The sequence below is a fragment of the Hypanus sabinus genome, unplaced genomic scaffold, assembly GCF_030144855.1.
Source record: "Hypanus sabinus isolate sHypSab1 unplaced genomic scaffold, sHypSab1.hap1 scaffold_958, whole genome shotgun sequence".
NCBI classification, from domain to species: domain Eukaryota; kingdom Metazoa; phylum Chordata; class Chondrichthyes; order Myliobatiformes; family Dasyatidae; genus Hypanus; species Hypanus sabinus.
In genome coordinates, this window is record NW_026781813.1 from 112852 (window position 1) to 140160 (window position 27309).

The 27309-nt window shown below is 52.0% G+C and overlaps 1 protein-coding gene across 1 annotated transcript in view; it reads right to left on the minus strand.

Annotated features, from left to right (window-relative positions):
* Positions 1–3152: 3152 nt before the first annotated feature.
* LOC132390572 (zinc finger protein Aiolos-like) overlaps positions 3153–27309 on the minus strand; it is a 58158-nt gene continuing 34001 nt past the window's right edge. Inside the window, exon 2 of the mRNA XM_059963180.1 lies at positions 3153–3862. Within this exon, the coding sequence (XP_059819163.1) occupies positions 3153–3862 (710 nt within the window). The remainder of the gene's footprint in view (positions 3863–27309) is intronic.

Sequence of the window (27309 nt, forward strand, 5' to 3'; positions counted from 1 at the left end):
GAAGCAGAAAGTTGAAAGGGGAGAGGGGCAGAGAGGGACCTAGGATAGGGGGAGGGGGAGGGAATTACCGGAAGTTGGAGGATTCAATGTTCATACCAGGGGGCTTGGAGGCTACCCAGAGGGTAGATGAGGTGTTGCTCCTCCAACCTGAGTTTGGCCTCGTCATGGCAGTAGAGGAGGCCGTGTATGGACATATCCGAGTGAGAGTGTGAAGCAGTGTTGACAGGGGGGGGGGGGCAACCGGGAGATCCTGTCTGCTGTGACGGACGGAGCGGCCCCCCCAATCTGCGTCGGGGCTCGCCGATGTAGACGAGGCCGCACCGGGAGCACCGGATGCAATAGACGACCCCGACAGACTCGCAGGTGAAGTGTCGCCTCACCTGGAAGGACTGTCTGGGGCCCTGAACGGTGGTAAGGGGGGGGGGGGGAGGTGCGGGGACAGGTGTAGCATACAGGGATGAGTGACCGAAACGTCGGCTACTCTTTTCTCACGGATGCTGCCTGACCTGCCGAGTTGATGTTACGCATCCGCAGCATCTGCAGTGGTATTTTTTGTCTTCTGGTTTGAGGGTGCCTGCGACGAGCTAGAATTTCAGGTTAAGTATTGTATACGTTCTCTGATTTTAAGTGGAACTTTTGTTATTCTTGTTACTGATGAGCATATTTTTCTCAAATTTCAGCTTTCCTCTCCCTTTAGCTGCCGTCTGTCGGTTTTTAAAACTTCCCAAACCTTCCACTAATTTTTACTCTATTATCTGCCCTCTCTTTTGCTTTTATGCTGCCCTTCCCTTGTCAGTCACGGGTGCCTTACCACCCCCCCCCCCTCCACCTTTAAAAACACCTCTTCATCTTTGGGATGAATCTTTCCGCGCCTTCTGGATTGCCCCCGGAAACTCCAGCCGTGGCGGTTCTGCCGTCATCCCTGCCAGTGTTCCCTTCAGTTGAACTCCGGCCAGCAGCTCTCTCGCACCTCCCTAACTCCCTCCACCCGCTGCAGTACCGATATGCCTGTCTTTATCTTCTGGGTCTCAAACCGCTGGGCGAATTTTATCAGTTTGTGATCACCGGGCGGGGTGGGGGTGGGGGTGGGGGGGGAACATTGCTGGGGACGGAGCGTTCCAGTTTTGGAGGAGGGAGGGCTACAGCATCTGCAGAATCTCTTGGTCGAGTACCACTGATATAGTACACACCGTCAACACCCCAGGTAAGAATTACTGGAGGGTCAGGAAAAGGAAGGCAGTGCCGATTCTGTTCCTCTGAGGGTTTGCTTTGGAGTGGGGGGGGGGAAGTGAAGGGTGAGGCCTGTAGCCTATCTGTAGACAAAGCTGCGCCGAGGAAGTCTTGAGTTTTAACCTCACTTCACACACACACAAAACACGCGGAGCGCGATACAGCCGGGAGCTGAGTACCTCCTCCTCCACTCGCACGACACACTCATTCTGTCAGAGTCCTTCCAGGCGAGCCGGCCACGATTTACAGAGTCGAGCGGGTGGGGGGGGGGGGGAAGGGGCCAACGCGGGGAACACAGCAGCGTCTCAGGCACAGGCTTCGGCGCGGACAGTCCAGTGTGGACCCCGCCCGAGATTCAGCATGACCTCCACCCCCCCGGGCACTGCTCGCTCCCCCCACTCACAGGCAGGCAGGAAGGGGCTCGGTGCCAACGCGGGGAACACAGCAGCGTCTCAGGCACAGGCTTCGGCGCGGACAGTCCAGTGTGGACCCCCGCCCGAGATTCAGCATGACCTCCACCCCCCCGGGCACTGCTCCGCTCCCCCCACTCACAGGCAGGCAGGAAGGGCGCGCAGTCACTTCCCAGATCCGGGGTCGGGCAGCAGAGGCAAACCAAGATCGGAACAACGTGATTTCAACTCCCCAGACCCCTTCAGTCCCCGTAGCCCCCCGGTATGTGAGGGAATCCGGATGGGGGGCGTGCACAGGACAGCTGAACCAGTTGGCCGTTGTAACGTCGGGGCCAGTGCGTCCACAATGTTCAACATCTTCTCCGTGGGCCACACTGGGACAAGTCCCCCCTCGACTTTACTTTTAAACCATTCACTTGTTTATTTTAACTTTCTCGTACAACTTTGCTTTGAACTCCTGCTGGCTACAAGTCTCCTTCCGCAGGCAGGTTGCTTGTGGTATCGGCGTGGGCTGTCTCGCCACAGTTGGGCTGAGAGCAGACCCCCACCCCCCAAATAACAAGGTTCTTTGGGTTTTAACGCCAGGAGTGATGGGATTGTCCTTATTTTTTGCCCCCAAAAAAAAACAATTCTGTGTCCTCCCCCGGTCGTTGGCCGGGCGGTAAACTTGTCTGTGTCTCGGAGACCGTGCTCGGAGCCGGTTAAAATAAGACCGCACAACAGCTCCCGGCTCCGTCTGCAGGCCACCCAGCTCGGATCCCGTTCGCGTAGCCTCCAACCCGACAGCATGAACGGCGACTTCTCCTCCTCTTCCCCACTCAGGGCCTCTTTTCCTCAACTCCTGCCCATCACCTTCCCCCTGGGTCCCCTCTCCTCTCCTATCAGACTCCTTCCCCCCCCCCAGCCCTCGGCCTTTCCCCCACCCACCTGTCTTCACCCCTCACCTTCTGGCTACCCATCCCCCTCCCCTTCTTCCCCCCCCCCCATCTTTTTATTCTGACATCTCCCCACCCCTTTCTCTTTTCCCAGTCCTGAAGCAGGGGCCTCAAACGTCAACTGTTCAATCCTTCTCCGCAGCTTCTGCATATTGTGTGTGTATGTGTGTGAGTGTGTGTGTGAGTGTGTGTGTGAGTGTGTGTGTGAGTGAGTGTGTGTGTGTGTGTGAGTGTGTGTGTGTGTGTGTGTGTGTGAGTGTGTGTGTGAGTGTGTGTGTGTGTGTGTGTGTGTGTGTGAGAGTGTGTGTGTGTGTTTGTGTGTGTGTGTCTGCACCACACAGTCTCGCATTTTCTTTCCAGCTCACCCTGTGCACGGCGCCACAGACGCCGGAGGGACACACACACACACCGAGGCTCTCAAACGCAGCGTTAACTATAAAAGCGAAGCTCCAGTCCTTTTCAAAAACAAAAAAAAAATTTTGTTGGTTTTTCCTTTTTCACTTTCTCCCCCCACCCACCCGCCAACCCCGGATAGGATCTTGCCTCCCCCTCCCCCTCCCCCTCCCCAGCCCGGAGCTCACTTCCTGCAGAAGCCGTGCTCCCCCCGGGCTATGTGCGAGGAGAACTCGTATCTGTCCTGGCTGCGGTAGCCGCACACGTTGCACTCGAAGGGGTCGCGGAACCCGTGGCAGCCCATGTGGATGGTGAACATGACATAATCCAGGTAGATCACACGGCAGTGGTCGCACCTGTACACCCGGACCGGCTCGCCCTCGCCGCCGACCACCTTCAGCGCCTCCCGGCCCGGCCCCGCCGCGCCCTTGACCAGCTCGAAATGCTTGGGGCTCTCCTTGGCGGCGGCCAGGCCGTTCCGGAAGCGGGCCCCGATCACCTGCTGCGGCAGGTAGGCCTGGGCGTGCCGCTCCTCGTGGTTGCTCTCCGTGTCCGTCGAGTCCTGGCAGCTGTTGCTGGGGGACGCGCCCCTCTCCGACGACCTGGCCCTGGCGGGCGGGCCGCCGCCGCCCTCGGCCTCCCGGCCGTTGCCGTTCGGGGTGTCGGCCCGGGCCAGGGGCAGCGGGTAGAGGCTGCTGATGACCGACACCATCTCGGAGGTGGGGGCCGGCGGCGTCTGCACCAGGGGCCGCAGGGACTCGGCCCCCAGGTAGGAGATGGCGCGGTTGATGGTCTGGTCCATGAAGCGCGTCTGCATCAGCTCTCCCTCCTTGTCGTAGGACGAAGTGGGGGGGTAATGCAGGTCCGGGTAGCCCAGGCAAAACTGCTTCTCTCCTGCGAGTGAAAGAATAACCAGAGATTACTTCACCGCACTAGCCCGAACTTCAAAGCACATAGATGCCACCAGACACAACTCTCAGGTCCGGCTGCCGGTGGCCATTCACAGAAACAGAAGAGAGTCGATGTCAGGCCGCGCTCGACAGGACAACAGACTCGGCAAAGCACAAACAGAAGGGAAAATAAATAAGCAGCAAGGGGCGAGAAGAGCCCTTGAAAGTTTGGGGGAACGGTTCGAGGTTGGCGCAAGTGAAGCTCAGTAAAATTGCCCACCCTCTGGTTGAGGGGGTAATATCTGCTCCTGAACCCGGTGGTGTGGGTCCCAAGGCTCCTGTACCTCCTTCCTGATGGTTGAGGGGGTAATAACTGTTCCTGAACCTGGTGGTGTGGGTCCTGAGGCTCCTGTACCTCCTTCCTGATGGTTGAGGGGGTAATAACTGTTCCTGAACCTGGTGGTGTGGGTCCTGAGGCTCCTGTACCTCCTTCCTGATGGTTGAGGGGTAATAACTGTCCCTGAACCTGGTGGTGTGGGTCCTGAGGCTCCTGTACCTCCTCCCTGATGGTTGAGGGGGTAATAACTGTTCCTGAACCCGGTGGTGTGGGTCCTGAGGCTCCTGTACCTCCTTCCTGATGGTTAAGGGGGTAATAACTGTTCCTGAACCTGGTGGTGTGGGACCTGAGGCTCCTGTACCTCCTTCCTGATGGTTGAGGGTGAATAACTGTTCCTGAACTTGGTGTTGTGGGACCTGAGGCTCCTGTACCTCCTTCCTGATGGTTGAGGGGTAATAACTGTTCTTGAAACCGGTGGTGCGGGACCTGAGGCTCCTGTACCTCCAACCTGATGGTTGGGGGGTAATAATTGTTACTGAACCTGGTGGTGTGGGACCTGAGGCTCCTGTACCACCTTCCTGATGGTTGAGGGGGAATAACTGTTCCTGAACTTGGTGTTGTGGGACCTGAGGCTCCTGTACCTGCTTCCTGATGGTTGAGGGGTCAATAACTGTCCCTGAACCTGGTGGTGTGGGTCCTGAGGCTCCTGTACCTACTTCCCGATGGTTGAGGGGTCAATAACTGTTCCTGAACCTGGTGCTGTGGGTCCTGAGGCTCCTGTACCTGCTTCCTGATGGTTGAGGGGTAATAACTGTCCCTGAACCCGGTGGTGTGGGTCCTGAGGCTCCTGTACCTCCTTCCTGATGGTTGAGGGGTCAATAACTGTCCCTGAACCCGGTGGTGTGGGTCCTGAGGCTCCTGTACCTCCTTCCTGATGGTTGAGGGGTAATAACTGTCCCTGAAACTGGTGGTGTGGGTCCTGAGGCTCCTGTACCTCCTTCCTGATGGTTGAGGGGTAATAACTGTTCCTGAACCTGGTGATGTGGGTCCTGAGGCTCCTGTACCTCCTTCCTGATGGTTGAGGGGTAATAACTGTTCCTGAACCCGTTGGTGCGGGACCTGAGGCTCCTGTACCTCCTTCCTGATGGTTGAGAGGTAATAACTGTCCCTGAACCTAGTGGTGTGGGTCCCGAGGCTCCTGTACTTCCTTCCTGATGGCTGAGGGGTAATAACTGTTCTTGAACCTGGTGGTGTGGGTCCTGAGGCTCCTGTACCTCTTTCCTGACGGTTGAGGGGGTAATAACTGTTCCTGAACCCGGTGGTGTGGGTCCTGAGGCTCCTGTACCTCTTTCCTGATGGTTGAGGGGGTAATAACTGTTCCTGAACCCGGTGGTGCGGGACCTGAGGCTCCTGTACCTCCTACCTGATGGTTGAGGGGGTAATAACTGTTCCTGAATCTGGTGGTGTGGGACCTGAGGCTCCTGTACCTCCTTCCTGATGGTTCAGGGGTAATAACTGTTCCTGAACCTGGTGGTGTGGGTCCTGAGGCTCCTGTACCTCCTTCCTAATGGTTGAGGGGGAATAACTGTTCCTGAACTTGGTGTTGTGGGACCTGAGGCTCCTGTACCTCCTTCCTGATGGTTGAGGGGTCAATAACTGTCCCTGAACCTGGTGGTGTGGGTCCTGAGGATCCTGTACCTCCTTCCTGATGGTTGAGGGGTAATAACTGTTCCTGAACCCGTTGGTGCGGGACCTGAGGCTCCTGTACCTCCTTCCTGATGGTTGAGGGGTAATAACTGTCCCTGAACCTAGTGGTGTGGGTCCCGAGGCTCCTGTACTTCCTTCCTGATGGCTGAGGAGTAATAACTGTTCTTGAACCTGGTGGTGTGGGTCCTGAGGCTCCTGTACCTCCTTCCTGACGGTTGAGGGGGTAATAACTGTTCCTGAACCCGGTGGTGTGGGTCCTGAGGCTCCTGTACCTCCTTCCTGATGGTTGAGGGGGTAATAACTGTTCCTGAACCCGGTGGTGCGGGAGCTGAGGCTCCTGTACCTTCTACCTGATGGTTGAGGGGGTAATAACTGTTCCTGAACCTGGTGGTGTGGGACCTGAGGCTCCTGTACCTCCTTCCTGATGGTTGAGGTGTATTAACTGTTCTTGAACCCGGTGGTGCGGGACCTGAGGCTCCTGTACCTCCTACCTGATGGTTGAGGGGGTAATAACTGTTCCTGAATCTGGTGGTGTGGGACCTGAGGCTCCTGTACCTCCTTCCTGATGGTTGAGGGGTAATAACTGTTCCTGAACCTGGTGGTGTGGGTCCTGAGGCTCCTGTACCTCCTTCCTAATGGTTGAGGGGGAATAACTGTTCCTGAACTTGGTGTTGTGGGACCTGAGGCTCCTGTACCTCCTTCCTGATGGTTGAGGGGTCAATAACTGTCCCTGAACCTGGTGGTGTGGGTCCTGAGGATCCTGTACCTCCTTCCTGATGGTTGAGGGGTAATAACTGTTCCTGAACCCGGTGGTACGGGACCTGAGGCTCCTGTACCTCCTTCCTGATGGTTGAGGGGTCAATAACTGTTCCTGAACCGGGTGGTGTGGGTCCTGAGGCTCCTGCACCTCCTTCCTGATGGTTGAGAGGTCATAACTGTCCCTGAAACTGGTGGTGTGGGACCTGAGGATCCTGTACCTCCTTCCTGATGGCAGATGGTAGCAGTGAGAAGAGAGTGTGCCCTGGATGCTGGGTCAAATATCAAGCGCATCACCAAAATTTCCAACTAACTTCGATGGAAGTACTGCTGGATTTGTCTGGTGGCATCACGGTCTGGTACCGCAATTGAAAAATCTAGAATGTAAGAACCTGTAGAGAGAAGATGCCCTCTTCTCGTTACAAACACAAGAAAGTCCGCAGACGCTGGAAATCCATTTCAAGCTGAGATCTGATGAAGGGTCTTGGCCCGAATTGTCAACTCTTGACTCTTTTCCTCCATGACCTGCTGTGTTCCTCCAGCATTTTGCTTGTGTGTTGCTCCCTCTTCTCCTTGCTACCATCAGGGAGGAGGTACAGGAACCTGAAGACACACGCTTAACGATTCAGGAACAGCTTCTTCCCCTCTGCCATCAGGGAGGAGGTACAGGAGCCTGAAGACAAAGACACTCAACGATTCAGGAACAGCTTCTTCCCCTCTGCCATCAGGGAGGAGGTACAGGAGCCTGAAGACACTCACTCAGTGATTCAGGAACAGCTTCTTCCCCTCTGCCATCAGGGAGGAGGTACAGGAGCCTGAAGACACACACTCAGCGATTCAGGAACAGCTTCTTCCCCTCTGCCATCAGGGAGGGGGTACAGGAGCCTGAAGACACACACTCAACGATTCAGGAACAGCTTCTTCCCCTCTGCCATCAGGAAGGAGGTACAAGAGCCTGAAGACACTCACTCAGTGAGTCAGGAACAGCTTCTTCCCCTCTGCCATCAGGGAGGAGGTACAGGAGCCTGAAGACACACACTCAGTGAGTCAGGAACAGCTTCTTCCCCTCCGCCATCAGGGAGGAGGTACAGGAGCCTGAAGACACACACTCAGCGATTCAGGAACAGCTTCTTCCCCTCTGCCATCAGGGAGGAGGTACAGGAGCCTGAAGACACACACTCAGTGAGTCAGGAACAGCTTCTTCCCCTCCGCCATCCGATTCCTGAATGGTCAGTGAACCCATGAACACCACCTCACTACTTTTCTGCACTCTCTTTTGACGTGACATACTTAAATTGAAAAAAATATATTTCTTACTGTAACTTAGAGATTATTTTTAGTTACTATTTACTGCTGCTGCAGCAAAGCGACAGATTTCACGACGTTTGCCGGTGAGATTAAACCCGGTACAGATTCTGCAGACGAACTGTCGGAACCTGACTGGTTTCATGCTGGTCCGGGGTGGCAGTTCGAACGCACAGACCAGGGAGCGGGCCAAGCGAAGTGGACTCGTCACGGGCACGTCCCTGCCTGACCATCGGTCGTAACTACAGCAGGCACTCTCTCAAGAAGGCAACGCCCATCATCAGAGGCGGGCAGTGGGTACGTAAACCTGAGGTCCCACACGATAGAAAACATCCTCTCCACATCCACTCTAACTGTGCCCTCTGGTCCTAGACTCTCCCACTGTAGGAAACATCCTCTCCACATCCACTCTATCTGTGTCCTCTGGTCCTAGACTCCCCCCACTATAGGAAACATCCTCTCCACATCCACTCTATCTGTGTCCTATGGTCCCAGACCCCCCCACCATAGAAAATATCCTCTCCACATCCACTCTATCTGTGCCCTCTGGTCCTGGACTCCCCCACTATAGGAAACATACTCTCAACATCCACTCTATCTGTGTCCTCTGGTCCTAGACTCGCCCACTATAGGAAACATCCTCTACACATCCACTCTATCTGTGCCCTCTGATCCTAGACACCCCACACTATAGGAAACATCCTCTCCACATCCACTCTATCGGTGCCCTCTGGTCCTAGACAACCCCACTATAGGAAACATCCTCTCCACAAACACTCTATCTGTGTCCTCTGGTCCTAGACTCCCCCACTATAGGAAACATCCTCTCCACATCCACTCTATCTGTGCCCTCTGGTCCTAGACTCCCCCAGTATAGGAAACATATCCCCACAACCACTCTATCTGTGTCCTCTGGACCTAGACTTCCCCAGTAACGGAAACATCTCTCCTCATCCACTCTATCTGTGTTCTCTGGACCTAGACTTCCCCAGTAACGGAAACATCTCTCCTCATCCACTCTATCTGTCTCCTCTGGTCCTTGACTCCCCCAGTATAGGAAACATTCAATCCACATCCACTCTATCTGTGCCCTCTGGTCCTAGACTCCCCCACTATAGGAAACATCCTCTCCACATCCACTCTATCTGTCTCCTCTGGTCCTTGACTCCCCCAGTATAGGAAACATTCAATCCACATCCACTCTATCTGTGTCCTCTGGTCCCAGACCCCCCCCACCATAGAAAATATCCTCTCCACATCCACTCTATCTGTGTCCTCTGGTCCTAGACTCCCCGACGATAGAAAACATCCTCTCCACATCCACTCTAACTGTGCCCTCTGGTCCTAGACTCCCGCACTATAGGAAACATACTCTCAACATCCAATCTATCTGTGTCCTCTGGTCCTAGACTCCCCGACTATAGAAAACATCCTCTCCACATCCACTCTAACTGTGCCCTCTGGTCCTAGACTCCCCCAGTATAGGAAACATCCTCTCCACATCCACTCTATCAGTGTCCTCTGGTCCTAGACACCCCGACTATAGGAAACATCCTCTCCACATCCACTGTATCTGTGTCCTCTGGTCCTAGACTCTCCCACTATAGGAAACATCCTCTCCAGATCCACTCTATCTGTGTCCTCTGGTCCTAGACTCCCCGACTATAGAAAACATCCTCTCCACATCCACTCTAACTGTGCCCTCTGGTCCTAGACTCCCCCAGTATAGGAAACATCCTCTCCACATCCACTCTATCTGTGTCCTCTGGTCCTAGACACCCCGACTATAGGAAACATCCTCTCCACATCCAGTCTATCTGTGTCCTCTGGTCCTAGACTCCCCCCACAATAGGAAACATCCTCTCAACATCCAATCTATCTGTGTCCTCTGGTTCTTGACTCCACCACTATAGGAAACGTTCTCTCCACGTCCACTCTATCTGTGTCCTCTGGTCCTAGACTCCCCCACAATAGGAAACATCCTCTCAACATCCACTCGATCTGTGTCCTCTGGTTCTTGACTCCAACACTATAGGAAACATCCTCTCCACATCCACTCTATCTGTGTCGTCTGATTCTAGACTCTCCCACTATAGGAAACATCCTCTCCCCATCAACTCTATCTGTGTCCTCTGGTCCTTGAATCCCCCACTATAGGAAACATCCACTCCACATCCACTCTATCGGTGTTCTCTGGTCCTAGAATCCCGCACTATAGGAAACATCCTCTCCATATCCAGTCTATCTGTGTCCTCTGGTCCTAGACTCCCCCCACAATAGGAAACATCCTCTCAACATCCAATCTATCTGTGTCCTCTGGTTCTTGACTCCCCCACTATAGGAAACGTTGTCTCCACGTCCACTCTATCTGTGTCCTCTGGTCCTAGACTCCCCCACAATAGGAAACATCCTCTCAACATCCACTCTATCTGTGTCCTCTGGTTCTTGACTCCAACACTATAGGAAACATCCTCTCCACATCCACTCTATCTGTGTCGTCTGATTCTAGACTCTCCCACTATAGGAAACATCCTCTCCCCATCCACTCTATCTGTGTCCTCTGGTCCTTGAATCCCCCACTATAGGAAACATCCACTCCACATCCACTCTATCGGTGTTCTCTGGTCCTAGAATCCCGCACTATAGGAAACATCCTCTCCATATCCACTCTATCTGTGTCCTCTGGTCCTAGATTCCCCCACTACAGGAAACATCCTCTGCACGTCCACTCTATCTGTGTCCTCTGGTCCTAGACTCCCCCACTATAGGAAACATCCTCTCAACATCCACTCTATCTGTGTCCTCTGGTTCTAGACTCCACTCTACAGGAAAAGTTCTCTCCATATCCACTCTAGCTGTGTCCTCTGGTCCTGGACTCCCTCACTATAGGAAACATTCTCTCCACCACCGCTCTATCTGTTTCCTCTGGTCCCCGACCACCCCCTCCATAGGAAACATCCTCTCCAGCTCTACTCTATCAGTGTCCTCTGATCCTAGACTCGCCCACTATAGGAAAAATCCTCTCAACATCCTCTGTATCTGTATCCTCTGGTTCTAGACTCCCCCACTATAGGAAACGTTCTCTCCACGTCCACTGTATCTGTGTCCTCTGGTCCTAGACTCCCCCACTATAGAAAACATCCTCTCCACAACCACTCTATCTGTGCCCTCTGGTCCTAGACACCCCCACTATAGGAAACATCCTCTCCACAACCTCTCTATCTGTGTCCTCTGGTCCTAGACTCCCCCACTTTAGGAAGCATCCTCTCCACATCCACTCTATCTGTGTCCTCTGATCCTAGACTCCCCCAATATAGGAAACATCCTCTCCACGTCCACTCTATCTGTGGTCCTAGACTCCCCCACTATAGGAAATACCCACTCCACATCCACTCTATCTGTGTCGTCTGATTCTCGACTCCCCAACTATAGGAAACATCCTCTCCACATCCACTCTAACTGTGTCCTCTGGTCCTAGACTCCCCCACTATAGAAATCATCCTCTCCACAACATCTCTATCTGTGTCCTCTGGTCCTAGACTCCCCCACTATAGGAAACATCCTCCCCACATCCACTCTATCTGTGCCCTCTTGTCCTAGACTCCCCCACTATAGGAAACATCCTCTCCACATCCACTCTATCTGTGCCCGCTGGTCCTAGACCCCCCACTATAGGAAACATCCTCTCCACATCCACTGTATCTGTGCCCTCTGGTCCTAGACACCCCCAATATAAGAAACATCCTCTCCACATCCACCCTGTCTGTGTCCTCTGGTCGTAGACTCCGCCAGTATAGGAAACTTCCTCTACACATACACTCTATCTGTGTCCTCTGGTCCTAGACTCCCCCACTACAGGAAACATCCTCTCCACATCCACTCTATCTGTGCCCTCTGGTCCTAGACTCCCCCACTAAAGTAAACATCCTCTCGACATCCACTCTATCTGTGTCGTCTGATTCTCGACTCCCCAACTATAGGAAACATCCTCCCCACATCCACTCTATCTGCGTCCTCTGGTCCAAGACTCCCCCACTATAGGAAACATCCTCTCCACATCCACTCCATCTGTGTCCTCTGGTCCTAGACTCCCCCACTATAGAAATCATCCTCTCCACAACCTCTCTATCTGTGTCCTCTGGTCCTAGACTCCCCCACTATAGGAAACATCCTCTCAACAACCACTCTATCTGTGTCCTCTGGTCCCAGACCCCCCCCCACCATAGAAAATATCCTCTCCACATCCACTCTATCTGTGTCCTCTGGTCCTAGACTCCCCGACGATAGAAAACATCCTCTCCACATCCACTCTAACTGTGCCCTCTGGTCCTAGACTCCCCCACTATAGAAAACATACTCTCAACATCCAATCTATCTGTGTCCTCTGGTCCTAGACTCCCCCACTATAGGAAACATCCTCTACACATCCACTCTATCTGTGCCCTCTGATCCTAGACACCCCACACTATAGGAAACATCCTCTCCACATCCACTGTATCTGTGTCCGCTGGTCCTAGACACACTCCACTATAGGAAACATCCTCTCCACATCCACTCTATCGGTGCCCTCTGGTCCTAGACTCCCCCACTATAGGAAACATATCCCCACAACCACTCTATCTGTGTCCTCTGGACCTAGACTTCCCCAGTAACGGAAACATCTCTCCTCATCCACTCTATCTGTCTCCTCTGGTCCTTGACTCCCCCAGTATAGGAAACATCCACTCCACATCCACTCTATCTGTATCCTCTGGTCATAGACTCCCCCACTATAGGAAACATCATCTCTACATCCACTCTATCTGTGTCCTCTGGTCCTAGACTCCCCCACTATAGGAAACATCATCTCTACATCCGCTCTATCTGTGCCCTCTGGTCCTAGAATCCCCCAGTATAGGAAACATCCTCTCCACATCCACTGTATCTGTGTACACTGGTCCTAGAATCCCCCACTACAGGAAACATTCTCTCCACATCCACTCTATCTGTGACATCTGGTCCTAGACTCCCCCACTGTAGAAAACATTCTCTCCACATCCACTCTATCTGTGTCCTCTGGTCCTAGACTCCCCGACTATAGAAAACATCCTCTCCACATCCACTCTAACTGTGCCCTCTGGTCCTAGACTCCCCCAGTATAGGAAACATCCTCTCCACATCCACTCTATCTGTGTCCTCTGGTCATAGACACCCCGACTATAGGAAACATCCTCTCCACATCCACTGTATCTGTGTCCTCTGGTCCTAGACTCTCCCACTATAGGAAACATCCTCTCCATATCCACTCTATCAGTGTCCTCTGGTCCCAGACCCACCCCCCCACCAACATAGGAAACATCCTCTCCACATCCAGTCTATCTGTGTCCTCTGGTCCTAGACTCCCCCACAATAGGAAACATCCTCTCAACATCCACTCTATCTGTGTCCTCTGGTTCTTGACTCCCCCACTATAGGAAACGTTCTCTCCACGTCCACTCTATCTGTGTCCTCTGGTCCTAGACTCCCCCACAATAGGAAACATCCTCTCAACATCCACTCTATCTGTGTCCTCTGGTTCTTGACTCCAACACTATAGGAAACATCCTCTCCACATCCACTCTATCGGTGTCCTCTGGTCCTTGAATCCCCCACTATAGGAAACATCCTCTCCATATCCACTCTATCTGTGTCCTCTGGTCCTAGACTCCCCCACTACAGGAAACATCCTCTGCACGTCCACTCTATCTGTGTCCTCTGGTCCTAGACTCCCCCACTATAGGAAACATCCTCTCAACATCCACTCTATCTGTGTCCTCTGGTTCTAGACTCCACTCTACAGGAAAAGTTCTCTCCATATCCACTCTAGCTGTGTCCTCTGGTCCTGGACTCCCTCACTATAGGAAACATCCTCTGCACAACCGCTCTATCTGTGTCCACTGGTCCTGGACCCACCCCCCCTCACCATAGGAAACATCCTCTCCACATCCACTCTACCAGTGTCCTCTGGTCCTAGACTCCCCCACTATAGGAAACATCCTCTCCACATCCACTCTATCTGTGTCCTCTGGTCCCCGACCACCCCCTCCATAGGAAACATCCTCTCCACCTCTACTCTATCAGTGTCCTCTGATCCTAGACTCGCCCACTATAGGAAAAATCCTCTCAACATCCACTGTATCTGTGTCCTCTGGTCCTAGACTCCCCCACTATAGAAAACATCCTCTCCACAACCACTCTATCTGTGTCCTCTGGTCCTAGACTCCCCCCCCACTATAGGAAACATCCTCTCCAAAACCTCTCTATCTGTGTCCTCTGGTCCTAGACTCCCCCACTTTAGGAAACATCCTCTCCACATCCACTCTAGCTGTGTCCTATGATCCTGGACTCCCTCACTATAGGAAACATCCTCTCCACAACCACTCTATCTGTGTCCTCTGGTTCTAGACTCCCCCACTGTAGGGAACGTTCTCTCCACGTCCACTCTATCTGTGCCCTATTGTCCTAGAGCCCCCACCATAAGAAACATCACATCCACTCTATCTGTACCCGCTGGTCCTAGACCCCCCACTATAGGAAACATCCTCTCCACATCCACTCTATCTGTGCCCTCTGGTCCTAGACCCCCCACTATAGGAAACATCCTCTCCACATTCACTCTATCTGTGTCCTCTGGTCCTAGACCCCCCACTATAGGAAACATCCTCTCCACAACCACTCTATCTGTGTCCTCTGGTCCTAGACCCCCCACTATAGGAAATATCCGCTCCACATCCATTCTAGCTGTGTCGTCTGATTCTCGACTCCCCAACTATAGGAAACATCCTCTACACATCCACTCTATCTGTGCCCTCTGATCCTAGACACCCCACACTATAGGAAACATCCTCTCCACATCCACTCTATCTGTGCCCTCTGGTCCTAGAATCCCCCATCATAGGAAACATCCTCTCCACATCCACTCTATCTGTGACCTCTGGTCCTAGACTCCCCCACTGTAGAAAACATCCTCTCCACATCCACTCTATCTGTGTCCTCTGGTCCTGGACTCCCTCACTATAGGAAACATCCTCTCCACATCCACTCTATCTGTGTACTCTGGTCCTAGACTCCCCGACGATAGAAAACATCCTCTCCACATCCACTCTAACTGTGCCCTCTGGTCCTAGACCCCCCCACTATAGGAAACATACTCTCAACATCCAATCTATCTGTGTCCTCTGGTCCTAGACTCCCCCACTATAGGAAACATCCTCTATACATCCACTCTATCTGTGCCCTCTGGTCCTAGACACACTCCACTATAGGAAACATCCTCTCCACATCCACTCTATCGGTGCCCTCTGGTCCTAGACTCCCCCACTATAGGAAACATATCCCCACAACCACTCTATCTGTGTCCTCTGGACCTAGACTTCCCCAGTAACGGAAACATCTCTCCTCATCCACTCTATCTGTCTCCTCTGGTCCTTGACTCCCCCAGTATAGGAAACATCCACTCCACATCCACTCTATCTGTATCCTGTGGTCATAGACTCCCCCACTATAGGAAACATCATCTCTACATCCACTCTATCTGTGTCCTCTGGTCCTAGACTCCCCCACTATAGGAAACATCATCTCTACATCCGCTCTATCTGTGCCCTCTGGTCCTAGAATCCCCCACTATAGGAAACATCCTCTCCACATCCACTGTATCTGTGTACACTGGTCCTAGAATCCCCCACTATAGGAAACATTCTCTCCACATCCACTCTATCTGTGTCCTCTGGTCCTAGACTCCCCCACTGTAGAAAACATTCTCTCCACATCCACTCTATCTGTGTCCTCTGGTCCTAGATTCCCCGACTATAGAAAACATCCTCTCCACATCCACTCTAACTGTGCCCTCTGGTCCTAGACTCCCCCACTATAGGAAACATCCTCTCCACATCCACTCTATCTGTGTCCTCTGGTCCTAGACACCCCGACTATAGGAAACATCCTCTCCACATCCACTCTATCGGTGTCCTCTGGTCCCAAACCCACCCCCCCCAACATAGGAAACATCCTCTCCACATCCAGTCTATCTGTGTCGTCTGATTCTAGACTCCCACTATAGGAAACATCCTCTCCCCATCCACTCTATCTGTGTCGTCTGATTCCAGACTGTCCCACTATAGGAAACATCCTCTCCCCATCCATTCTATCTGTGTCCTCTGGTCCTAGAATCCCCCACTATAGGAAACATCCTCTCCGCATCCACTCTATCGGTGTCCTCTGGTCCTAGAATCCCCCACTATAGGAAACATCCTCTCCATATCCACTATATCTGTGTCCTCTGGTCCTAGACTCCCCCACTACAGGAAACATCCTCTCCATATCCTCTCTAACTGTGTCCTCTGGTCCTAGACTCCCTCACTATAGGAAACATCCTCTCCACACCCACTCTATCTGTGTCCACTGGTCCTGGACCCACCCCCCCTCACTATAGGAAACATCCTCCCCACATCCACTCTATCTGTTTCCTCTGGTCCCCGACCATCCCCTCCATAGGAAACATCCTCTCCACCTCTACTCTATCAGTGTCCTCTGATCGTAGACTCGCCCACTATAGAAAACATCCCCTCCACATCCACTCTGTGTCGTCTGATTCTAGACTCCCCCACTATAGGAAACATCGTCTCCACATCCACACTATCTGTGTCCTCTGGTCCTAGACTCCCCCACTATAGGAAACATCGTCTCCACATCCACACTATCTGTGCCCTCTGGTCCTAGACTCCCCCAGTATAGGAAACATCCTCTCCACATCCACTCTATCTGTGCCCTCTTGTCCTAGACTCCCCCACTATAGGAAACATCCTCTCCACATCCACTCTATCTGTGCCCGCTGGTCCTAGACCACCCACTATAGGAAACATCCTCTCCACAACCACTCTATCTGTGTCCTCTGGTCCAAGACTCCCCCCACAATAGGAAACATCCTCTCAACATCCAATCTATCTGTGTCCTCTGGTTCTTGACTCCCCCACTATAGGAAACGTTGTCTCCACGTCCACTCTATCTGTGTCCTCTGGTCCTAGACTCCCCCACAATAGGAAACATCCTCTCAACATCCACTCTATCTGTGTCCTCTGGTTCTTGACTCCAACACTATAGGAAACATCCTCTCCACATCCACTCTATCTGTGTCGTCTGATTCTAGACTCTCCCACTATAGGAAACATCCTCTCCCCATCCACTCTATCTGTGTCCTCTGGTCCTTGAATCCCCCACTATAGGAAACATCCACTCCACATCCACTCTATCGGTGTTCTCTGGTCCTAGAATCCCGCACTATAGGAAACATCCTCTCCATATCCACTCTATCTGTGTCCTCTGGTCCTAGATTCCCCCACTACAGGAAACATCCTCTGCACGTCCACTCTATCTGTGTCCTCTGGTCCTAGACTCCCCCACTATAGGAAACATCCTCTCAACATCCACTCTATCTGTGTCCTCTGGTTCTAGACTCCACTCTACAGGAAAAGTTCTCTCCATATCCACTCTAGCTGTGTCCTCTGGTCCTGGACTCCCTCACTATAGGAAACATTCTCTCCACCACCGCTCTATCTGTTTCCTCTGGTCCCCGACCACCCCCTCCATAGGAAACATCCTCTCCAGCTCTACTCTATCAGTGTCCTCTGATCCTAGACTCGCCCACTATAGGAAAAATCCTCTCAACATCCACTGTATCTGTATCCTCTGGTTCTAGACTCCCCCACTATAGGAAACGTTCTCTCCACGTCCACTGTATCTGTGTCCTCTGGTCCTAGACTCCCCCACTATAGAAAACATCCTCTCCACAACCACTCTATCTGTGCCCTCTGGACCTAGACACCCCCACTATAGGAAACATCCTCTCCACAACCTCTCTATCTGTGTCCTCTGGTCCTAGACTCCCCCACTTTAGGAAGCATCCTCTCCACATCCACTCTATCTGTGTCCTCTGATCCTAGACTCCCCCAATATAGGAAACATCCTCTCCACGTCCACTCTATCTGTGGTCCTAGACTCCCCCACTATAGGAAATACCCACTCCACATCCACTCTATCTGTGTCGTCTGATTCTCGACTCCCCAACTATAGGAAACATCCTCTCCACATCCACTCTATCTGTGTCCTCTGGTCCTAGACTCCCCCACTATAGAAATCATCCTCTCCACAACCTCTCTATCTGTGTCCTCTGGTCCTAGACTCCCCCACTATAGGAAACATCCTCCCCACATCCACTCTATCTGTGCCCTCTTGTCCTAGACTCCCCCACTATAGGAAACATCCTCTCCACATCCACTATATCTGTGCCCGCTGGTCCTAGACCCCCCACTATAGGAAACATCCTCTCCACATCCACTGTATCTGTGCCCTCTGGTCCTAGACACCCCCAATATAAGAAACATCCTCTCCACATCCACCCTGTCTGTGTCCTCTGGTCGTAGACTCCGCCAGTATAGGAAACTTCCTCTACACATACACTCTATCTGTGCCCTCTTGTCCTAGACTCCCCCACTAAAGAAAACATCCTCTCGACATCCACTCTATCTGTGTCGTCTGATTCTCGACTCCCCAACTATAGGAAACATCCTCCCCACATCCACTCTATCTGCATCCTCTGGTCCAAGACTCCCCCACTATAGGAAACATCCTCTCCACATCCACTCCATCTGTGTCCTCTGGTCCTAGACTCCCCCACTATAGAAATCATCCTCTCCACAACCTCTCTATCTGTGTCCTCTGGTCCTAGACTCCCCCACTATAGGAAACATCCTCTCAACAACCACTCTATCTGTGTCCTCTGGTCCCAGACCCGCCCCACCATAGAAAATATCCTCTCCACATCCACTCTATCTGTGTCCTCTGGTCCTAGACTCCCCGACGATAGAAAACATCCTCTCCACATCCACTCTAACTGTGCCCTCTGGTCCTAGACTCCCCCACTATAGAAAACATACTCTCAACATCCAATCTATCTGTGTCCTCTGGTCCTAGACTCCCCCACTATAGGAAACATCCTCTACACATCCACTCTATCTGTGCCCTCTGATCCTAGACACCCCACACTATAGGAAACATCCTCTCCACATCCACTGTATCTGTGTCCGCTGGTCCTAGACACACTCCACTATAGGAAACATCCTCTCCACATCCACTCTATCGGTGCCCTCTGGTCCTAGACTCCCCCACTATAGGAAACATATCCCCACAACCACTCTATCTGTGTCCTCTGGACCTAGACTTCCCCAGTAACGGAAACATCTCTCCTCATCCACTCTATCTGTCTCCTCTGGTCCTTGACTCCCCCAGTATAGGAAACATCCACTCCACATCCACTCTATCTGTATCCTCTGGTCATAGACTCCCCCACTATAGGAAACATCATCTCTACATCCACTCCATCTGTGTCCTCTGGTCCTAGACTCCCCCACTATAGGAAACATCATCTCTACATCCGCTCTATCTGTGCCCTCTGGTCCTAGAATCCCCCAATATAGGAAACATCCTCTCCACATCCACTGTATCTGTGTACACTGGTCCTAGAATCCCCCACTACAGGAAACATTCTCTCCACATCCACTCTATCTGTGACATCTGGTCCTAGACTCCCCCACTGTAGAAAACATTCTCTCCACATCCACTCTATCTGTGTCCTCTGGTCCTAGACTCCCCGACTATAGAAAACATCCTCTCCACATCCACTCTAACTGTGCCCTCTGGTCCTAGACTCCCCCAGTATAGGAAACATCCTCTCCACATCCACTCTATCTGTGTCCTCTGGTCCTAGACACCCCGACTATAGGAAACATCCTCTCCACATCCACTGTATCTGTGTCCTCTGGTCCTAGACTCTCCCACTATAGGAAACATCCTCTCCATATCCACTCTATCAGTGTCCTCTGGTCCCAGACCCACCCCCCCACCAACATAGGAAACATCCTCTCCACATCCAGTCTATCTGTGTCCTCTGGTCCTAGACTCCCCCACAATAGGAAACATCCTCTCAACATCCACTCTATCTGTGTCCTCTGGTTCTTGACTCCCCCACTATAGGAAACGTTCTCTCCACGTCCACTCTATCTGTGTCCTCTGGTCCTAGACTCCCCCACAATAGGAAACATCCTCTCAACATCCACTCTATCTGTGTCCTCTGGTTCTTGACTCCAACACTATAGGAAACATCCTCTCCACATCCACTCTATCGGTGTCCTCTGGTCCTTGAATCCCCCACTATAGGAAACATCCTCTCCATATCCACTCTATCTGTGTCCTCTGGTCCTAGACTCCCCCACTACAGGAAACATCCTCTGCACGTCCACTCTATCTGTGTCCTCTGGTCCTAGACTCCCCCACTATAGGAAACATCCTCTCAACATCCACTCTATCTGTGTCCTCTGGTTCTAGACTCCACTCTACAGGAAAAGTTCTCTCCATATCCACTCTAGCTGTGTCCTCTGGTCCTGGACTCCCTCACTATAGGAAACAGCCTCTGCACAACCGCTCTATCTGTGTCCACTGGTCCTGGACCCACCCCCCCTCACCATAGGAAACATCCTCTCTACATCCACTCTACCAGTGTCCTCTGGTCCTAGACTCCCCCACTATAGGAAACATCCTCTCCACATCCACTCTATCTGTGTCCTCTGGTCCCCGACCACCCCCTCCATAGGAAACATCCTCTCCACCTCTACTCTATCAGTGTCCTCTGATCCTAGACTCGCCCACTATAGGAAAAATCCTCTCAACATCCACTGTATCTGTGTCCTCTGGTCCTAGACTCCCCCACTATAGAAAACATCCTCTCCACAACCACTCTATCTGTGTCCTCTGGTCCTAGACTCCCCCCCCCACTATAGGAAACATCCTCTCCAAAACCTCTCTATCTGTGTCCTCTGGTCCTAGACTCCCCCACTTTAGGAAACATCCTCTCCACATCCACTCTAGCTGTGTCCTATGATCCTGGACTCCCTCACTATAGGAAACATCCTCTCCACAACCACTCTATCTGTGTCCTCTGGTTCTAGACTCCCCCACTGTAGGGAACGTTCTCTCCACGTCCACTCTATCTGTGGTCCTAGACTCCCCCACTATAGAAATCATCCTCTCCACAACCTCTCTATCTGTGTCCTCTGGTCCTAGACTCCCCCACTATAGGAAACATCCTCCCCACATCCACTCTATCTGTGCCCTATTGTCCTAGAGCCCCCACCATAAGAAACATCACATCCACTCTATCTGTACCCGCTGGTCCTAGACCCCCCACTATAGGAAACATCCTCTCCACATCCACTCTATCTGTGCCCTCTGGTCCTAGACCCCCCACTATAGGAAAGATCCTCTCCACATTCACTCTATCTGTGTCCTCTGGTCCTAGACCCCCCACTATAGGAAACATCCTCTCCACAACCACTCTATCTGTGTCCTCTGGTCCTAGACCCCCCACTATAGGAAATATCCGCTCCACATCCATTCTAGCTGTGTCGTCTGATTCTCGACTCCCCAACTATAGGAAACATCCTCTACACATCCACTCTATCTGTGCCCTCTGATCCTAGACACCCCACACTATAGGAAACATCCTCTCCACATCCACTCTATCTGTGCCCTCTGGTCCTAGAATCCCCCATCATAGGAAACATCCTCTCCACATCCACTCTATCTGTGACCTCTGGTCCTAGACTCCCCCACTGTAGAAAACATCCTCTCCACATCCACTCTATCTGTGTCCTCTGGACCTAGACTTCCCCAGTAACGGAAACATCTCTCCTCATCCACTCTATCTGTCTCCTCTGGTCCTTGACTCCCCCAGTATAGGAAACATCCACTCCACATCCACTCTATCTGTATCCTGTGGTCATAGACTCCCCCACTATAGGAAACATCATCTCTACATCCACTCTATCTGTGTCCTCTGGTCCTAGACTCCCCCACTATAGGAAACATCATCTCTACATCCGCTCTATCTGTGCCCTCTGGTCCTAGAATCCCCCACTATAGGAAACATCCTCTCCACATCCACTGTATCTGTGTACACTGGTCCTAGAATCCCCCACTATAGGAAACATTCTCTCCACATCCACTCTATCTGTGTCCTCTGGTCCTAGACTCCCCCACTGTAGAAAACATTCTCTCCACATCCACTCTATCTGTGTCCTCTGGTCCTAGATTCCCCGACTATAGAAAACATCCTCTCCACATCCACTCTAACTGTGCCCTCTGGTCCTAGACTCCCCCACTATAGGAAACATCCTCTCCACATCCACTCTATCTGTGTCCTCTGGTCCTAGACACCCCGACTATAGGAAACATCCTCTCCACATCCACTCTATCGGTGTCCTCTGGTCCCAGACCCACCCCCCCCAACATAGGAAACATCCTCTCCACATCCAGTCTATCTGTGTCGTCTGATTCTAGACTCCCACTATAGGAAACATCCTCTCCCCATCCACTCTATCTGTGTCGTCTGATTCCAGACTGTCCCACTATAGGAAACATCCTCTCCCCATCCATTCTATCTGTGTCCTCTGGTCCTAGAATCCCCCACTATAGGAAACATCCTCTCCGCATCCACTCTATCGGTGTCCTCTGGTCCTAGAATCCCCCACTATAGGAAACATCCTCTCCATATCCACTATATCTGTGTCCTCTGGTCCTAGACTCCCCCACTACAGGAAACATCCTCTCCATATCCTCTCTAACTGTGTCCTCTGGTCCTAGACTCCCTCACTATAGGAAACATCCTCTCCACACCCACTCTATCTGTGTCCACTGGTCCTGGACCCACCCCCCCTCACTATAGGAAACATCCTCCCCACATCCACTCTATCTGTTTCCTCTGGTCCCCGACCATCCCCTCCATAGGAAACATCCTCTCCACCTCTACTCTATCAGTGTCCTCTGATCGTAGACTCGCCCACTATAGAAAACATCCCCTCCACATCCACTCTGTGTCGTCTGATTCTAGACTCCCCCACTATAGGAAACATCGTCTCCACATCCACACTATCTGTGTCCTCTGGTCCTAGACTCCCCCACTATAGGAAACATCGTCTCCACATCCACACTATCTGTGCCCTCTGGTCCTAGACTCCCCCAGTATAGGAAACATCCTCTCCACATCCACTCTATCTGTGCCCTCTTGTCCTAGACTCCCCCACTATAGGAAACATCCTCTCCACATCCACTCTATCTGTGCCCGCTGGTCCTAGACCACCCACTATAGGAAACATCCTCTCCACAACCACTCTATCTGTGTCCTCTGGTCCAAGACTCCCCCACTATAGGAAACATCCTCTCAACATCCACTCTATCTGTGCCCTCTGGTCCTTGACTGCCCCACTATAGAAAACATCCCCTCCACATCCACTCTGTGTCGTCTGATTCTAGACTCCCCCACAATAGGAAACACCCTCTCAACATCCACTCTATCTGTGTCCTCTGGTTCTTGACTCCAACACTATAGGAAACATCCTCTCCACATCCACTCTATCGGTGCCCTCTGGTCCTAGACTCCCCCACTATAGGAAACATCCTCTCCGCATCCACTCTATCGGTGTCCTCTGGTCCTAGAATCCCCCACTATAGGAAACATCCTCTCCATATCCACTATATCTGTGTCCTCTGGTACTAGACTCCCCCACTACAGGAAACATCCTCTCCATATCCTCTCTAACTGTGTCCTCTGGTCCTAGACTCCCTCACTATAGGAAACATTCTCTCCACAACCGCTCTATCTGTGTCCACTGGTCCTGGACCCACCCCCCCTCACCATAGGAAACATCCTCTCCACATCCACTCTAACAGTGTCCTCTGGTCCTAGACTCCCCCACTACAGGAAACATCCTCCCCACATCCACTCTATCTGTTTCCTCTGGTCCCCGACCATCCCCTCCATAGGAAACATCCTCTCCACCTCTACTCTATCAGTGTCCTCTGATCCTAGACTCGCCCACTATAGAAAACATCCCCTCCACATCCACTCTGTGTCGTCTGATTCTAGACTCCCCCACTTTCGGAAACATCGTCTCCACATCCACACTATCTGTGTCCTCTGGTCCTAGACTCCCCCACTATAGGAAACATCGTCTCCACATCCACACTATCTGTGCCCTCTGGTCCTAGACTACCCCACTATAGGAAACATCCTCTCCACATCCACTCTATCTGTGCCCTCTTGTCCTAGACTCCCCCACTATAGGAAACATCCTCTCCACATCCACTCTATCTGTGCCCGCTGGTCCTAGACCACCCACTATAGGAAACATCCTCTCCACAACCACTCTATCTGTGTCCTCTGGTCCAAGACTCCCCCACTATAGGAAACATCCTCTCAACATCCACTCTATCTGTGCCCTCTGGTCCTTGACTGCCCCACTATAGAAAACATCCCCTCCACATCCACTCTGTGTCGTCTGATTCTAGACTCCCCCACTATAGGAAACATCCTCCCCACATCTACTATCTGTGTCCTCTGGTCCTGGACTCCCCCAGTATAGGAAACTTCCTCTCCACATCCACTCTATCTGTGCCCTCTTGTCCTAGACTCCCCCACTATAGGAAACATCCTCTCCACATCCACTCTATCTGTGCCCGCTGGTTCTAGACTCCCCCACAATAGGAAACATCCTCTCAACATCCACTCTATCTGTGTCCTCTGGTTCTTGACTCCAACACGATAGGAAACATCCTCTCCACATCCACTCTATCTGTGTCGTCTGATTCTAGACTCTCCCAATATAGGAAGCATCCTCTCCCCATCCACTCTATCTGTGTCCTCTGGTCCTAGAATCCCCCACTATAGGAAACATCCTCTCCACATCCACTCTATCGGTGTCCTCTGGTCCTAGAATCCCCCACTATAGGAAACATCCTCTCCATATCCACTCTATCTGTGTCCTCTGGTCCTAGACTCCCCCACTATAGAAAACATCCCCTCCACATCCACTCTGTGTCGTCTGATTCTAGACTCCCCCACTATAGGAAACCTCATCTCCACATCCACCCTGTCTGTGTCCTCTGGTCGTAGACTCCCCCACTTTAGGAAACATCCTCTCCACATCCACTCTAGCTGTGTCCTATGATCCTGGACTCCCTCACTATAGGAAACATCCTCTCCACAACCACTCTATCTGTGTCCTCTGGTTCTAGACTCCCCCACTGTAGGGAACGTTCTCTCCACGTCCACTCTATCTGTGGTCCTAGACTCCCCCACTATAGAAATCATCCTCTCCACAACCTCTCTATCTGTGTCCTCTGGTCCTAGACTCCCCCACTATAGGAAACATCCTCCCATCATCCACTCTATCTGTGCCCTCTTGTCCTAGACTCCCCCACCATAGGAAACATCACATCCACTCTATCTGTGCCCGCTGGTCCTGGACCCCCCACTATAGGAAACATCCTCTCCACATCCACTGTATCTGTGCCCTCTGGTCCTAGACACCCCCAATATAAGAAACATCCTCTCCACATCCACCCTGTCTGTGTCCTCTGGTCGTAGTCTCCCCCAGTATAGGAAACTTCCTCTACACATACACTCTATCTGTGCCCTCTTGTCCTAGACTCCCCCACTAAAGAAAACATCCTTTCCACATCCACTCTATCTGTGCCCTCTGGTCCTAGAGCCCCCACTATAGGAAACATCCTCTCCACATCCACTCTATCTGTGTCCTCTGATCCTAGACACCCCACACTATAGGAAACATCCTCTCCACATCCACTCTATCTGTGCCCTCTTGTCCTAGACTCCCCCACCATAGGAAACATCACATCCACTCTATCTGTACCCGCTGGTCCTAGACCCCCCACTATAGGAAACATCCTCTCCACATCCACTCTATCTGTGCCCTCTGGTCCTAGACCCCCCACTATAGGAAACATCCTCTCCACATTCACTCTATCTGTGTCCTCTGGTCCTAGACACCCCACTATAGGAAACATCCTCTCCACAACCACTCTATCTGTGTCCTCTGGTCCTAGACCCCCCACTATAGGAAATATCCGCTCCACATCCATTCTAGCTGTGTCGTCTGATTCTCGACTCCCCAACTATAGGAAACATCCTCTACACATCCACTCTATCTGTGCCCTCTGATCCTAGACACCCCACACTATAGGAAACATCCTCTCCACATCCACTCTATCTGTGCCCTCTGGTCCTAGAATCCCCCATCATAGGAAACATCCTCTCCACATCCACTCTATCTGTGACCTCTGGTCCTAGACTCCCCCACTGTAGAAAACATCCTCTCCACATCCACTCTATCTGTGTCCTCTGGACCTAGACTTCCCCAGTAACGGAAACATCTCTCCTCATCCACTCTATCTGTCTCCTCTGGTCCTTGACTCCCCCAGTATAGGAAACATCCACTCCACATCCACTCTATCTGTATCCTGTGGTCATAGACTCCCCCACTATAGGAAACATCATCTCTACATCCACTCTATCTGTGTCCTCTGGTCCTAGACTCCCCCACTATAGGAAACATCATCTCTACATCCGCTCTATCTGTGCCCTCTGGTCCTAGAATCCCCCACTATAGGAAACATCCTCTCCACATCCACTGTATCTGTGTACACTGGTCCTAGAATCCCCCACTATAGGAAACATTCTCTCCACATCCACTCTATCTGTGTCCTCTGGTCCTAGACTCCCCCACTGTAGAAAACATTCTCTCCACATCCACTCTATCTGTGTCCTCTGGTCCTAGATTCCCCGACTATAGAAAACATCCTCTCCACATCCACTCTAACTGTGCCCTCTGGTCCTAGACTCCCCCACTATAGGAAACATCCTCTCCACATCCACTCTATCTGTGTCCTCTGGTCCCAGACCCACCCCCCCCAACATAGGAAACATCCTCTCCACATCCAGTCTATCTGTGTCGTCTGATTCTAGACTCCCACTATAGGAAACATCCTCTCCCCATCCACTCTATCTGTGTCGTCTGATTCCAGACTGTCCCACTATAGGAAACATCCTCTCCCCATCCATTCTATCTGTGTCCTCTGGTCCTAGAATCCCCCACTATAGGAAACATCCTCTCCGCATCCACTCTATCGGTGTCCTCTGGTCCTAGAATCCCCCACTATAGGAAACATCCTCTCCATATCCACTATATCTGTGTCCTCTGGTCCTAGACTCCCCCACTACAGGAAACATCCTCTCCATATCCTCTCTAACTGTGTCCTCTGGTCCTAGACTCCCTCACTATAGGAAACATCCTCTCCACACCCACTCTATCTGTGTCCACTGGTCCTGGACCCACCCCCCCTCACTATAGGAAACATCCTCCCCACATCCACTCTATCTGTTTCCTCTGGTCCCCGACCATCCCCTCCATAGGAAACATCCT